Below are 14663 nucleotides of genomic sequence, written 5' to 3'. Positions count from 1 at the left end.
AGGATATTCTCCAGCAGCTTTAGTTGGTATAAACTGAAGAGGTTGGGATGTGGAGCATTTGTTGGAAGCTTATTTATGGCATGCAGCATTTCGATCGTGTTCAAGTCTTATTTCTGCCAACTATCTCCCTGTAAGTTCACATCCTCTTAGAATTTGGCTGAATGTGTATTAAATAGTATGCATACCTAATGTTGAAGATAAGTGTGGCATATTCAAGTAGCATCAACATTAATTAGGCCAAAATGGGAAGAAAACATTGTTAACTTTTTATAAATGAATGCATGGCATCTTGGAGGATTTTCACAGTGTTCCCGCCATCCTTTTCTCCCTTGGAGGATTTTCAGGAAACCACTTCCATGACTTCAGTGACCTGGTGATTCCACTATATACAACTTCCAAACACTTTGATGGAGAAGTGCAGTTTCTTGTGACAGATAATAGACCTTGGTGGATCACCAAGTTCAAAGGAATACTCAGAAAGTTATCTAGATATGACATTGTTAGCCTTGATAGAGAACAAAAAAGCCATTGCTACCCAAGCATAATTATCGGCCTTAAATATCACAAGGAACTTGGTATTGATCAATCCAAGTCCCAAGACCAGCTATCCATGAAAGATTTCAGGCAGTTCCTGAGAAGCACCTACTCGTTGAAGAGGAGAAACGCAATCACAATAGGAGATGATATGGGTAAAAAGCCTCGACTACTGATCATAACCAGAAGAAAGTCTCGAACATTCACAAATATGGGCAAAATAACTAGAATGGCAGCAAGCTTGGGCTATAATGTAGTTACTGCAGAGCCTAATATTTCGACCAGCTTGTGGAGTGTTGCTCAAACAGTGAACTCTTGTGATGTATTAATAGGCATCCATGGAGCTGGACTAACCAACATGCTCTTCCTTCCTGACAATGCAATTCTAATTCAAATAGTTCCCTTAGGGTCCATTGATGGGCTGGCTAGAGGATACTTCGGAGAACCTGCCGTAGAGATGAACTTGAGGTACTTGGAGTATAAAATAAAGACCAAAGAGAGCTCTCTGAGCAGTAAGTACCATCTGGATCATGTGATTATCACGGACCCTTTATCGGTTCATAAACAGGGATGGGACGCAGTAAGGTCAACATATTTGGACAAACAGAACGTCAAGCTTGACGTGAGGAGGTTTAGAACAGCACTGTTAAAAGCTCTAGAGTTGCTTCACCAGTTGAGCATGTATACTTGATATTACTTCCACATGTTTTACAGCTTTAGCACGTTTTTTTATTTATTTAGAACAAAATGATGTTCTTTTTCCTGCTTTCTCTTTGAGTATGAGAAGGAATGAAAGAGAAAAGAAGTGATGGCTAGGTGTTTGATCCTTGACGAGAGCACTTCAGTCAACTACCGGAATAAATGGACAAGTACCTTGTGATGGAACAGAAGTCACGTTATGAGTTAACTAGGGATGGCAGAGCTGCCATATCAGATGTGCTTAGCTTGTATCAATGCCTGCAACATTAGATTCCTCTACCTTGTAAAACACCCACCCTGACAGATGCTGATACATCTTCTCCATAATGAAAAGAAAACGCCTGCATTATACATGAATGATCTTCCTCAGCAGAGTTGGATTTTGTAGAATTTTCCGAGGTGTTTTCACCGGCTTCACAAGGATTTAAATGCAGATGGGCTGAGCAAGAGGTCAGGGGGCCAAATTATTAATATTCTTGCAGAGGCAAAATATTATGAGGAATACACCATAGTCTCAGAATCATTTGATGTAACATTTCAGCTTTAATTTCCAATGCCATTCATTGTTATATAATAGCTCTTCTTCCAGGTATTAGAGACTCTACTACGTCTACGTGCAGCAACTATTCTATTCTCCAGCAAAATTTCTGGAATCTCGAACCAGGCTGTGCTGTGGGCTTTGTATATGTCCATCACTTTCATCCTTCCATGTTTTTTCTTCTAAATTTTGAACCCAAAATTTTCCTTTTCCTTTAGCCCAACAAATCTAACAACACTTTGTTAATGATTTTCTTCGTTGGTATTTTCAAACTCGAAAATACTGAATTATTTAACAATCTTTTTGTAAAAGTAAATTATTTATTTAACAGTCTGATTTGATTAAATATATTCAAGATTCAATTAATTAGGCTGATTCACTGAATTAAACAGTAAATGCTTCATAAAGAGCTTTTACCCTAGCGGCTAGAGCTAGACTATCAAAACTTACATGGCTTATATTGGAGTAATTGTTCAATTTGGAGTCAAAATCTTTGGGTTTTTGTCAATTTAGGATCAAAAGTTTCAATTGTAACAATTAAGAGCCAAACGTTTTCGGTTTTTACAATCAAGGGTTAAGGTGAGATGTTTGCGTGTGGACGCTGACTTGGAAGGATAAGATATGAAAATGTAGTTTTGTTAGAATGACGTGGCATGTAACAACTTTTTCATCATAACGTGTAACAACTAAATCTTCAACATGACATGCAACAATTACATTTTTCAACATGGTGTATAACAATTAAATCTTTAATATGCACTTAAGTATTTGGTTTATTAGTTGGTGTATGATCTCCCTGCTGATATTTTTCAACATGGCGTGTGATAACTATATTTTTCAACTCGACTTACTGTCGTGTATGATATACGCTCCATCCATCTATCAACTTAGTCCTTAATTGTAAGAAATTAAAAATGTTTGACCCTTAATTGTTACAATTGAAATGTTTACCCTTAAGTGAAAAAGTGCCTAAACATTTAGTCCCAATTTTAGCATTTAACCTTTATATTGCTTCAAGTGGTCATATTTTTCTTTCTTTTTTTTTCCCTTAATTTCAATTTTTTCACCTATTATTTAAATATTATAAATTTTTTCTAAGTTAATTTTTTAACATTTTTGGTGAAAATTAAGGAGAGTCTTGTCACATAAAAAATATTAAAAAAATCATTTATTTTTTTAAAGAGGTTTCGAATTATTTGATATTTTATGAAAGTATTTTGATTAAATCTTTTCTTTATTCTTTTTTATTATTTTTTATATCTTTTCAGTTTTTTCTTAAAAATAAATAGAATCCTTTTGATATTCAATTTAATTTTTTCCTAAATTCTCCAACATTTTTTGATAGAGTTTTAGAAATTTTTTCAGTTAGAAATTTTCATAAAAATTTCCAATTACAACTTACAACTTTCTTAAAATTCTATAATCCCATAATTTTCATTGGATTTTTCATGTCCTTTATTTTTATTTATTTATTTATTATTTTATGTTTTTTTTTGTATCGTGAAAACCCTTGGTATTGAAAATTATTCTACTCCAATACTTTTGATAAAATTTTAAAAAAGTTTTCTCACCAAAAATTTTGAAAGAAAATTTCATCATTGGTTGATTTCTATTTATTTGTATAATTAAAATTAAATGCATATGGTGCAAGTAAATAATTATCACGATGCAATTTGTAAATTACTAAATATTTTAATTACTACATATTCGTTTTGTATGTACGTTTTAGTAAATATTTAGAGATAACATTCCTTGTAAACATAGTTTTTTAAATTTCTTCAAACACTTTTGGTAAGGTCTCATAATTATTTTCACTTGAAAAAAAAAATTAAAAATTTACCACCTACAACTTCCTAGACACTCCATCTTAAAAGATTTATTCTAAATAATTATTTTTAATTATATAATTTAACTAATTAAAAATTTTACTTTTTATAATTTTTATTATTCCTTGATAATATTTTTTTAAAAAAATGATTTCATAAATTAAGATATTTGCACAAAAAAGAAGTTGCTCACCAACGTCTTTTGTCACTCAAAAAATAAACCTTTCCCTTCTTCTTTTCCATTTAATCAGAATGAATTTCTCCAAAACACCTCCTATATTCATAGATGATCAATACAAAATTGAAAACCCTAAACCTCTATATCTTGTCGCCAATCAACCTCGATTTCTTCTTCCTCTCTCCCCTCTTTTTTCATTTTCTACTTTTATTATTTATTGTTATATTATATTATTATTTTATATATTTTCCATAATATTGCAAATTTGGATCATTAAACTCAAGGCCCATTAATCTCATAACCAATCCAATTAAAAAAGAGTCCAAAAAACTTAAAACTAAAATTTGAGTTAATTAAAAAGAAAATGACCTTAATCTAACTTATTCCTAAAATTTACAAATATAACTCCGAACAAAATGGGGTATCTATATTTTTCATGAACATAACAAATAGTTTCCTGAACCACATTAATGTATTGTTAGTTTTTTTTTATTTTTTTATTTTAAAATTTTTAATTATTTGTTGTCGATCTAAATTTTTACTTGATTAATTTGATCATATTCCACTGCTAATGTTATTTGGATCAAGGTTTAAACGACAACAAAGAGGATATATGATTAATTAGGAAGACTAATGCAAGAGAGATATAAATAGTTCAATTGAAAATAAAACATCAAAAAAGGGGTGAGGGATATTGAAGGCTTGACGCAAGAGAAACCCTCCGCCTCAAGTAATGCTTTTATTCATATTCTTGGAATAAGAACATCATCACTCAAGGTATGTTTTAGCTCGGAATTCTCCATGTACCAACGAAATAAATGAATATGTATTGACGCGATTCAATATTATAATCATTTTCATTGTTGTGTCTTTACAGGATTAAAGTTTCATCTACCATTACATAATTGTTAGCACAGTTTGCATATCAGCACATGGCAACAGTGGCCAGAAATCGTCACAAGACGAGTCTCTTTTAGTGGCAGATCAACAGGAAATCAATCCAGGTTATTCATCCATCTCTCTCGCTCTCTCTACGAAGTTGCTGAGATTACATAGAGGCCATCTTTGGCATGAATTGGCATTTTTTCCTCTCAATTTCGGTTTTAAGCTTCCACTTCCCCAGCACTTGAAGGAGCTAAATTTTAGTCAGTAGTTGTTGAACCGAGTGTGTCAGGTTAATATATCAATTTTAAAGTTTTTAAGAGTTTATGTAATTGACAAATGTTCACTTAATTATAAATAATGAATTGGTAAGTTAACATATTAATTTTTAAATGCAAATTCATGTTCGGAGTCTTTAAATTTCTCCACTAGTTGGTGTACATAAAGAATAATAATTTTATTTTGAAAGCACATTATTGTGCTAATAGTTTTAGCTTAATGTTTATGCAAATGTGGGTTAATAGTTGTGAGAATCACCAAACTTCCCTGCAGGTGATACCATATCCCATATTTTTAACTTTGCTTCAAGGTTATATATATTCTTTCCATAAAGACACATGCGATGAAATTTTTTCAGCTAGAATGAATAATTTATTACATGCTTTTAGAAGCCTCTTATTATTTATCTTCTTCCTAAACTTGAAAGAAAATAAGAAATAATATAATGCAGGGATCGAGAATCCTTCTCGCAGTCTTCATTTGACCTTACTCAAGGCCATCTATAGTGGTGACTTGGCTTCCGTGACAAAGTTCCTTAACAATTATTCCTTTTTCATGAACGGCTAATCTTTTGAATGATGATGTTGTTCTCCATGATAAATTATGGACATTAGAATATGGCTCCTAATAGGAAGCCTTTGTTTTAAGTTGGGTTGAATCGAGATGAAGAGAGTATTGGTATTCAAAAGAAAAGCGCACACACGTCATTCATAATCTTGAGAATATATCCAGCCTAATAGTTACTTGGTAGTTATATAAAAGATATTACAAGTAAAGGCATGATAAAAGTAACTGAACACAACAACATGTTTTCAACTTCCATGTTCAAGTTATGCTACCATTTTCAGCTGACATATTTAACTTGTTGCTAGTATTGTCAACAACACTCTCCCTCGACTTAGATTGAGACTTAGTCATAATGTCTGCAACCTGGTTTTCTGATTTGCAATATTGCACAAGTATCTCCCTTTTCTTCTCTGCATCTTTGAAGGCATGGTACTTGCTGTTGGTGCACTTGATTCTCCCATGAAATACAAGATTCTTCATCATGGAGATTGCTGATTTGCTATCAACAAACAACTTTGTAGGATTTGTTTGATCCATGCCAAGATCATGTAGAATTTTCCTAAGTCTGATTGCTTGATTTGAAACTACAACTGTTGCCACATATTCTGCCTTAGATGAGGATTGCGCCACTGTATTCTACTTGTGAGAGTTCCATGAAAAAGGACCATTTTTAAGAGAAAATATGTATCTTGATGTGCTTCTACCATCATCATTGTAGCCACCCCAGTCACTATTTGAAAATCCCAAAAACTTAATAGTTTGTTTTTGATGAAGTTTATTCAGTGATAAGTTATACCTCTCAAATATCTAGAACCCTTTTAGCAGCAACCATATGAAGTTGATTTGGTCTGTGCATGATTCTTGAGAGATAGCTTACAATGAACATTATCTTTGGACGGGTAAAACAAATATATAGTAGACATCCTATAACATTTTGATAATCACTAGGACTCTCTAGTATTTTACCAGAATTAAGAGATAACTTTTCATGTGAAACTAAAGGGTTTAAAGTTGACTTACATTTTGCCATCTTGAAACGTTTGAGGACTTCTTGAATTTAGTTGGTTTGAAAGAGAGTAATACTTTCCTTGGACTGTTGAATTTTAAGAGCAAGAAAATAATTACTTTGCCCTAAATTAGACATGTGAAACTCCTTTTTATTGCTGATTTAAATTCACTGATGCTTGCTTCATCTCACCAGTCATCAAAATATCATCAACATAAAGAGACACAATTAATGCTACTTCATTTTTTATTTTCTTCACATACAAAGTAGCTTCATTTAAACTCTTGTAAAAACCTTGAGCTAATATGTAAGCATCAATCTTACTGTATTAGGCACAAGGTGTTTGTTTCAGGCCATATAATGCCTTATAAGCTTGTATACTTTGTTTTCTTTGTCACCAACTTCAAATCCCCTTGGTTGCTCGATGAATATTTCTTCATTGAGTCTGCCATTCAAAAAAGCAGACTTAACATCCATGTGGTAGATTTTTCAATCAAATGTAGTAAAGAGAGCTATGAGAAGTCTGATGTTATCAAGTTTTGCCATTGGTGCAAACTTATCATGGTAGTCTATTCTAGCAAGTTGAGAATAACCTTTTGCGACCAATCTCTCCTTATTTTTGTTAAGGCTTCCATCAAAATTGAATTTTCATTTGCAAATCCATTTAACATCAATTACATGGTCATTGATTGGTCTATCTACTAATGACCAAGTATGGTTATACTCTATCATTTGAATCTCCTCACTCATAGCTTTGATCCATTCTTCATGTTGTGATACATCTTCAAAAAAAATAGAATCAGATAAGGCCACTTGGCATTGCTCATAGATGTCTTGAATTGTGTGAGTACCTCTTACTGGTGCTTCATTAGTGAGCTCATCTTTGTCTAACTCAATATTAGAAATATTTTGAAGAGCAAGCAAAACATATATGGCACTAACTCTGGAATGTTGAGGTTTGTCCCAATTTCAATCGCTTTCTTCATTAAAAGATACATTCCTACTGGTAGAGATTTTACTAGAATTGTAGACACTATATTTTTTTCATTACTGGTATGATTTATTTGTTTTGTGTTAATTAAACATTATAGAGGACAAAATAATAGTAAAAAAAAAGAAAAAAACAAGAAACAAAAAATGAACAAAAAAAGAAGAAAAAATAAAAAAAAAGAGCTGTGCGATTGGCAAGGTGTGGACGCACCCTGCCAAGCACAATATGCTGTGCCAGATGTGAAAAATTTACATCTGGTAGAGGGTGGAAAATGGCACTCCCAAAATCGTAATAGGGTATAAAATGCTACAGTAATAGCTGCAAAGGGAGGGGGTGGCAACCAAAAATCAAAATAAAGAAAAAAAAAACCTATAGAGAACCAAAAGATCAAAAAACCCCTACGTATTCTAGCAACTAACCAATCAACCACAATAGCCAAAAAAGAAACACCATAATCAAATAAAAATAGAAAAAAAAAACAATGAAAAATGAGAGATGTAGAGGAACTTTTCTTGGAGAGTTTTTGGTTTGGGTTTTTTGGGGGTAACTTTTGATTTTTAGAGAGGGAAAGTTTGGGTTTGGCGTCGCCGTCAGAGGGTGTTAAAGCTTGGGTTTAGTGCTGCCGGTTAGAGGACAAAGTTTGGGTTTTGTTCCCGCCAGTTAGTGGACAAAGTTTGGGTTTTGTTGCCGCCGGTTAAAGAGGGAAAGTTTAGCTAGTGCCACCGTGCGCCGCCAGTTAGGAAAGGTAGAGAGGATAGATCTTGGGTATTCGTTGCCAGTTAGAGAGGATAGAGCTTGGGAGAAGTTGTTGTCAGTTTTAGGGAGAGGACAAGACCTGGTCGGCACTTAACAGATAGAGAGAGGGAAGACTCGGTCGACGCCAAAGAGATAGAGAGAGGGAAGATCTGATCGGTGGTAAAGGAGAGGTGGGGGGAAGGTGTCAAACCGCCGGTGGGGGTGAGTGAAGAGAAAGAGGTCTTGGGTGAAAGAGAGCAGAAAGAGAAATGAGGGATGGAACAAGAGAAAGAACTTTCATACCCAGGCCTTGAAAGGCTTCAAATCGACACCGTTTCGGTGCTTGAGGGAGTGGCTGTTCCCAGCAATGTAAATTCTTCCTTTTTTTTTTTATAATATTGGTCTGGTTTGTGGTGTTGAGTTTGACTTAAAATTAGGTAGGAAGATAGTTAGTTTTATTAGATTATTAATTAAATTAGAAGATAAAATACACATGATAATTATTAGATTTTAGGGGAGAAAATATAGAGTAGAATAGGATAATGAAAAAAATAGGTTAAGTAAATAGAAAGTAAAATACTTAGAAATACCAAGGGATTCGAATAAAATGGATGAATAATAAAATATATTAAAAAAATGATGATAAAGTTAGGAAAAAAAAAGGGTTGTTTTAGTTATAAAAAAATAGGTTTAAGGATAAAATTTATATAGGGAAGTAAGTGAACATTTAATTAAAAATCATAATATAATAAATAGGTTTGGGTGGATACTAATGTTAAGGCATTTAGTAATAGAAATAGGTTCATTTAGATTGAATTATATACATAAGGAAATATATGGTTAGATTAAGAATATGGTTAAGAGAAAATATATCTAAGATGTAGGAAGAGTTGAGATGTTAAAAAATAAAATGGAATACATAATTGTGTGAACTAACACAAGTAAAATATGAGTGAATTAGATAAAAATAAATATAAAGATGTAAAAAAATAAATAAAATAAAAGTGTAATGGGAAAATATATGTAGATGACAAAGTGGTTGAAAAGAGATTGATTTACATAAAATAGAGAGAATGAAAATAGTGTAAGGATTATTCATATAAATAAAATGAGTACTTAATTCAATGCTGATGATGGGATGATTAGTCGAGATGCGAGGGGTCGCAATCCCGGGCTAATTTTTTCTAGGCTCGGAATCCAAATTAGGGCTCCACCAGTACGATGGGAGGGCCTTGATTTTGAGATTCTGAGATTTTTTAATAAATAAAAATTACTCTACAAAAAATTAGTCAAATAAAATATAAATACAAATATGGCACATATAAGAAAACAAATGACATATAAATAAGTCGTCCAAAGATAAGAACGAAAATTGTGACAATGGTAATACTCATGATAATAAATAAATAGTTAAACAACGAAAATGGTCAATGATGCAAAATTCAAAACAATAAATAGGTGTAAAACATAAAATTTAAATATCTAGTGGTATAAAATATATTTAAATAAATTAATAAGTGTTATGTAAAGGGAATAAGATAGATAATAAAAAGAGAAAAACAGAATTAAAATATATATAATTATGAAATAAGATATCTCGCTATAAATTTGGAGTGAAAAGATTATTTACATAGTAAAAAGGTTCACTTAAAAAGCATAGAAACATAGATAATTTATAACATGCATAACGATAAAAGGAGATATAGAAAAAGAGAGTCCATAAGAAATAGTAAGGAAAACATAGGAGAACTTAGAAATAAAAAAACTAATAATGAACTTCACAAGCATAGCATATATTTCTATCGCATCATACATGTCATGGCATATAGATATTCTTGTTCATGAGTATAAGCCCCGATGATGGGATTTTTTGAAAATCTTACGAAGGCGAGTTTCTCTTGGAAAATTTCTTAGGTGAAAGGATATCCCCGAGTCCCACCAGTACGATAGGAGGGCTCGAGAAACATATTTAATAAAAAGGCTTTTGCCCGTAATAGGTTTATATTCATGAAAATACTTTTTTTCTAAGAAGTGTATGATAACCCCGATGATGGGATTTATTCGTCAAGTTTGCGAAGGTTAATTTTACGGATAATTCTCTAGGTGAGAGAATATCCCCGGATTTCACCAATATGATGGGCGAATTCGGGAAAATATCCTCAATAAAAGGTTATTTGTCCGACATTATTTGAATTTCATGCCATGCATTTTACAATACCTCATGTCCACATCACACCTTAGAGTCCAATATGATATTTTAATAAAATAGAGACTAAAATAAATAATAAAAACTAAGAAAACATAATAAATTTAAGGATTAAGTCCCCAATAGGATAATTTAAAATCAAATGGTACCGTTCATGAAACGGGCGTCATGGGATACTAATCCTTCCCCAAGCGTAGCCATACTCCCGAACCTAGACTTAAAATACGTAGACTAGTTTAAGATTCTCTCAACGAGCTTAAAATCAATTTAAGACTTCGTCGATTAGAATCGAGTTAATAGGTGGCCAATCACACCTAGAACAAAGATTGGTGGTCACTCCTTAGTGTTTTCATCACGTCTAGCGATCGGGTTCCTGACCCGCACGGTTAAACCCTGCTTTGTAAAATAATTATAATGTCATTCACATGCTCGATAGAATGTTTGTATATTTACGAAGTTCGAGAAATCGTTAAAAGACGATATTGCCCCTAATGGTACCATTAAGTCGATTAAGCCTCGAACTAGTTCAAATAGGAATTTTAAGGTGAAATTAAGAGTTTCATAGTTCAGGGATGACTCAAAATGGTAATTCAGAGTTCGAGGATCAATTTGGAGTCAAATCAAAATTTTCACTATCTAAAGGTAAAATCGTAATTTTTCCACCCCCAGGCAAAATTTGAGATTTTGAGAGAATTTAGATCACATTTGAAAAATTGGAGAATGGTATGAGTATAAGGGATGAAAAATATGTCTATGGGCAATTTTTCAGTTTTGGGGTAAAAACGTAATTTTTCACTTTACGGGGGTAAAAGTGTAATTTTTAAAAATTTGCTCCACCAAAACTTTGGAAAAATCTAGAAATTTCATGGAAGACATGGATAAGTGAAGAGGATTGAGTGGCAGAAAAAGAAAGTCAAAAAAATGGCTAGAAAAAAATAAAATAATAAAATATTCAAAAGGTAAATAAAATAATAATATTTTATTAAGCCTATTAAAAGGCTTGAAAATTCCAGAATTCTTCATTGGGAGGGTCAGCCAAAACCAGCAGGAGAGAGAGAGAAATAAGAACAAACCCTAGAGTGAGAAAATTCAAAGAAAAAGTGTGATTTTTCAAGGAATCAAGTGTTTAAAGGTATGATTTTTCAAGCTTAGCTTAAGATTTATCATTTCCATACATTTCTCCTTATTTTCCATGGTTAAATTATGTGTTTTGATGATGGATTCAAATCTGATCATATGGGTTTAGAGAGAGAAAGTTGTTAGATTAATTTGATTTTGAACTATGTTAGTGTTTAGTGTTAGTTTAGCATGTTTATGAGTAAAACAACAAGAAAAATATTCATTTTCTCCATGAATTTCTCTAGGCCGAATCTAGCCAATGGTGTGTGAGGATGAGGTTGACTTTATTTTAAGAGAATTAGATGGAAAAATGATGAATTATGAGGTTGTAAATTAAATGGGAATTTTTGGTGCAAAAAAATTGAAATTTTTACCCACTAAGGGTAAAAGCGTAATTTGTGGTCCGAACTGATAAATTGGACCACATTCACAGTCATTGAGGTATTGTGGATATAATTGGATAATTGAATATGAAATGGATGGAATTGGAGTTGAATTGGAGATTTTAAAAATTTACACCGTTTATAGGCGAGTTAGGTCGGACATTGTGATTAAGCGATTGTGCAAACATTTCACACCCTATCTAGTGCATACGCATGGATAAGAGCCTGAAATAATATATATTGATTTGACACAAATTATTGAATTTTTTGTGTCATGTATTGTGGATAGGTGGTGAGCTATCTGATACGGGTAAAAGACTACACCCGAGGATCGAGAATAGGAGTATATGTACTCCTATTACAGTGAGTAAACTTACTATCGTCTTAATTATCTAGAGTAGATTTATTTAATTGTGTGATTTTATGGAAAAATGGTTTAATTGGAAAATTATTGTGTTTTATGGGAAAATGGGATTTTATAAAATAATTTTATAAAATTTTTGAAAATTTAATAATGATTTCAAAAATAGAGTAATTGGAGACCTATACTATGATTGTGTTGTTTATCCATGATTTTACATTAAATGGCTTATGATAAATGTGGGTATGATTGGTTATTTTTATGATTTAAAGAATATGTGAACTGCTTTGTTTTGCCTTGAATGTGTTAAGTGAGCCATGTCATACTATTGTGATTTTATTGGTTGGTGGATTATAAAGTGGGCACTGCAGTGATGGGGGTTCCGTGGGCCAGCCTAATTAGAGGGGCATGGTTCCCAATTATTGAGCTTACCTCGATTGGAGAGGCGCGTAGGATAACTCCCGAGGTAGGATTTGAGTACACTTCACGTTGGTCACCACGTGAAATTGGGACTCAGCCAACGCCAAGGAACGGCTGTGTTGTCAGAGGTGAAATGTGTTTGTGTGTGTGACAATAAACAGCCTTGGCGGTCTCGATAAGATGCCTTCACGGGGTATCCCCAAGAATGGATTTTTGGCAAGGGCTAAGTTTTTGAAAAGTGCATAAGCCATGTTGAGTAATTTGGATGAAATCCAATTATTTATATGGGTTGGGATGAATTATTTTAATTGTCTCCTATTACTCGGCTTTAGATTATTTTGATGATGTCTGTCTACTCACTGGGATTTTATAATCTCACCCCTTCTTCCTATACATTTTTCAGGCTCAGAATAGGCAGTAGACTGTCAATTTCATCGAGAAGTAAATTTCGGAGTTACATCCTAGAAAGCAAGGTTATAGACTTAAGCCTTCTCAGTTATTTGAGGGCCCACGTGTCATTGTAATTTAAATTGTATACTCCAGTTTTCTATATTACAGTATATATAAATTTATTTTGTTTTTATGCGCAGAAAACTAATTTTTGATGTTTCAAAAATATATATATATATTGTTTTACATTAAAATAGATTATTTTAATTAATATTTTTATTTTATTTTATTATTCAAAAAAAAAAAGAAAAGAGAGAGAGGAATAGAAAAATTAGTACAAAAGCCTTGCGAGGTCTCGAAAGGCATTCGGGGGAAGAATATCTGTCGAGGCTTCGCGACGGTTGTCACGGGCTCGATGGAAGTTCCGGGTCGTGACACGCACGTTACGACAGATGGCGACTCCATTGAGGACCATCGAGAGTCGAATTATTAAATAATAATAGGTTATCCCAAGGCTTTAAATAATTTAATGTTTCCTCAGTATTAATAATTTACTCTGCATATTTTGTTCGATGCATTTATTTATTTCGTTATTATTACTTTATTACTTTTAATAATTACGGGGATTTAGGATAAAGGGATGTGAGATTATTGGTCCAAAATCGATGTGTTCCTTCACACACACAACACATTTTGCATTCATGCATAAGCCCTCTACTCAGGCTATGTCCATTGTTAGGAGGGGGTTTAGTAGCTACGTTCTCGTGAGGTGATAACCTCCGCATGGGCTAGTGAAAACTCCCACTCAGATCGAATCTAGTCGGTTCAAAGCCTATGATGGGTGAGGACTAGAGTGCCTTACTAGTCCGCGTGGACGATAGTGAGGAACGATTTGGGAACCTTTAGCTCCGTTTATAATCCAAGCTCAGCATATAGAATACTGAGAGCAGCTTACTCCTAGGTAGAGCCTTACTTGTGAGAGTATACCCTATAAATAGGTACACAAGAAGGAATTTCTTCTACTTTCTCTATTTTAAATTTTCCCACAAGATAATAAAGTATTGTGGAGTAGATAATGTCTAATGACATTAATAATACCCATGATATTGATTATTATTATTTTTTCATTGTTTTTAATAATTTACTATCTCTACTATACTAACTTAAGTTTATTTTGGTTGTCATTTGCATTTTACATGCTCATTCGCATACATCATAATTGCATATAGGAGAAATATTAGCTACACAACACTCAACCAAAGAAATCCAAGTTACATCCATGGCATCATCATCAGTGAGTCCACTCAATAAGTATAGAATGACTATGAGATAGAATTATAGATGAGGCAAACTCAACAAGGTGAAGGAGATTGTTTGACTCAAGGATATGTCTCAACTTTACTGGAGAGAATTCACCTCAATCTCCAACAGAATGACTTCATGGAAATGATAAGTATTTGGGAGCAATGGAGACGTGCCCACAAAGACAATTTTCATAGCAAGTATGGACATATTGCATGGCTCCTCTATGTACCCGTAGATGACCAAA

At 33.0% G+C, this 14663-nt stretch overlaps 1 protein-coding gene across 1 annotated transcript; it reads left to right on the top strand.

Annotated features, from left to right (window-relative positions):
* Window positions 1-277: 277 nt before the first annotated feature.
* On the top strand, window positions 278-1225 carry LOC18604238 (alpha-1,3-arabinosyltransferase XAT2-like). Its single transcript, XM_007036603.3, has one exon. It carries the CDS (start codon window positions 278-280, stop codon window positions 1223-1225), a length of 948 nt encoding a protein of 315 aa, XP_007036665.3.
* The last annotated feature ends 13438 nt before the right edge of the window (window positions 1226-14663 follow it).

This window comes from Theobroma cacao, chromosome 3 (genome assembly GCF_053813885.1).
Source record: "Theobroma cacao isolate CCN51 chromosome 3, ASM5381388v1, whole genome shotgun sequence".
Taxonomy (NCBI): Eukaryota; Viridiplantae; Streptophyta; class Magnoliopsida; order Malvales; family Malvaceae; genus Theobroma; species Theobroma cacao.
This window is presented reverse-complemented; position numbering and strand designations above follow the sequence as displayed.

Coding starts and splice junctions, on each gene's coding strand:
- LOC18604238 (XM_007036603.3), top strand. CDS start 278: ATGCATGGCATCTTGGAGGATTTTCACAGTGTTCCCGCCATCCTTTTC.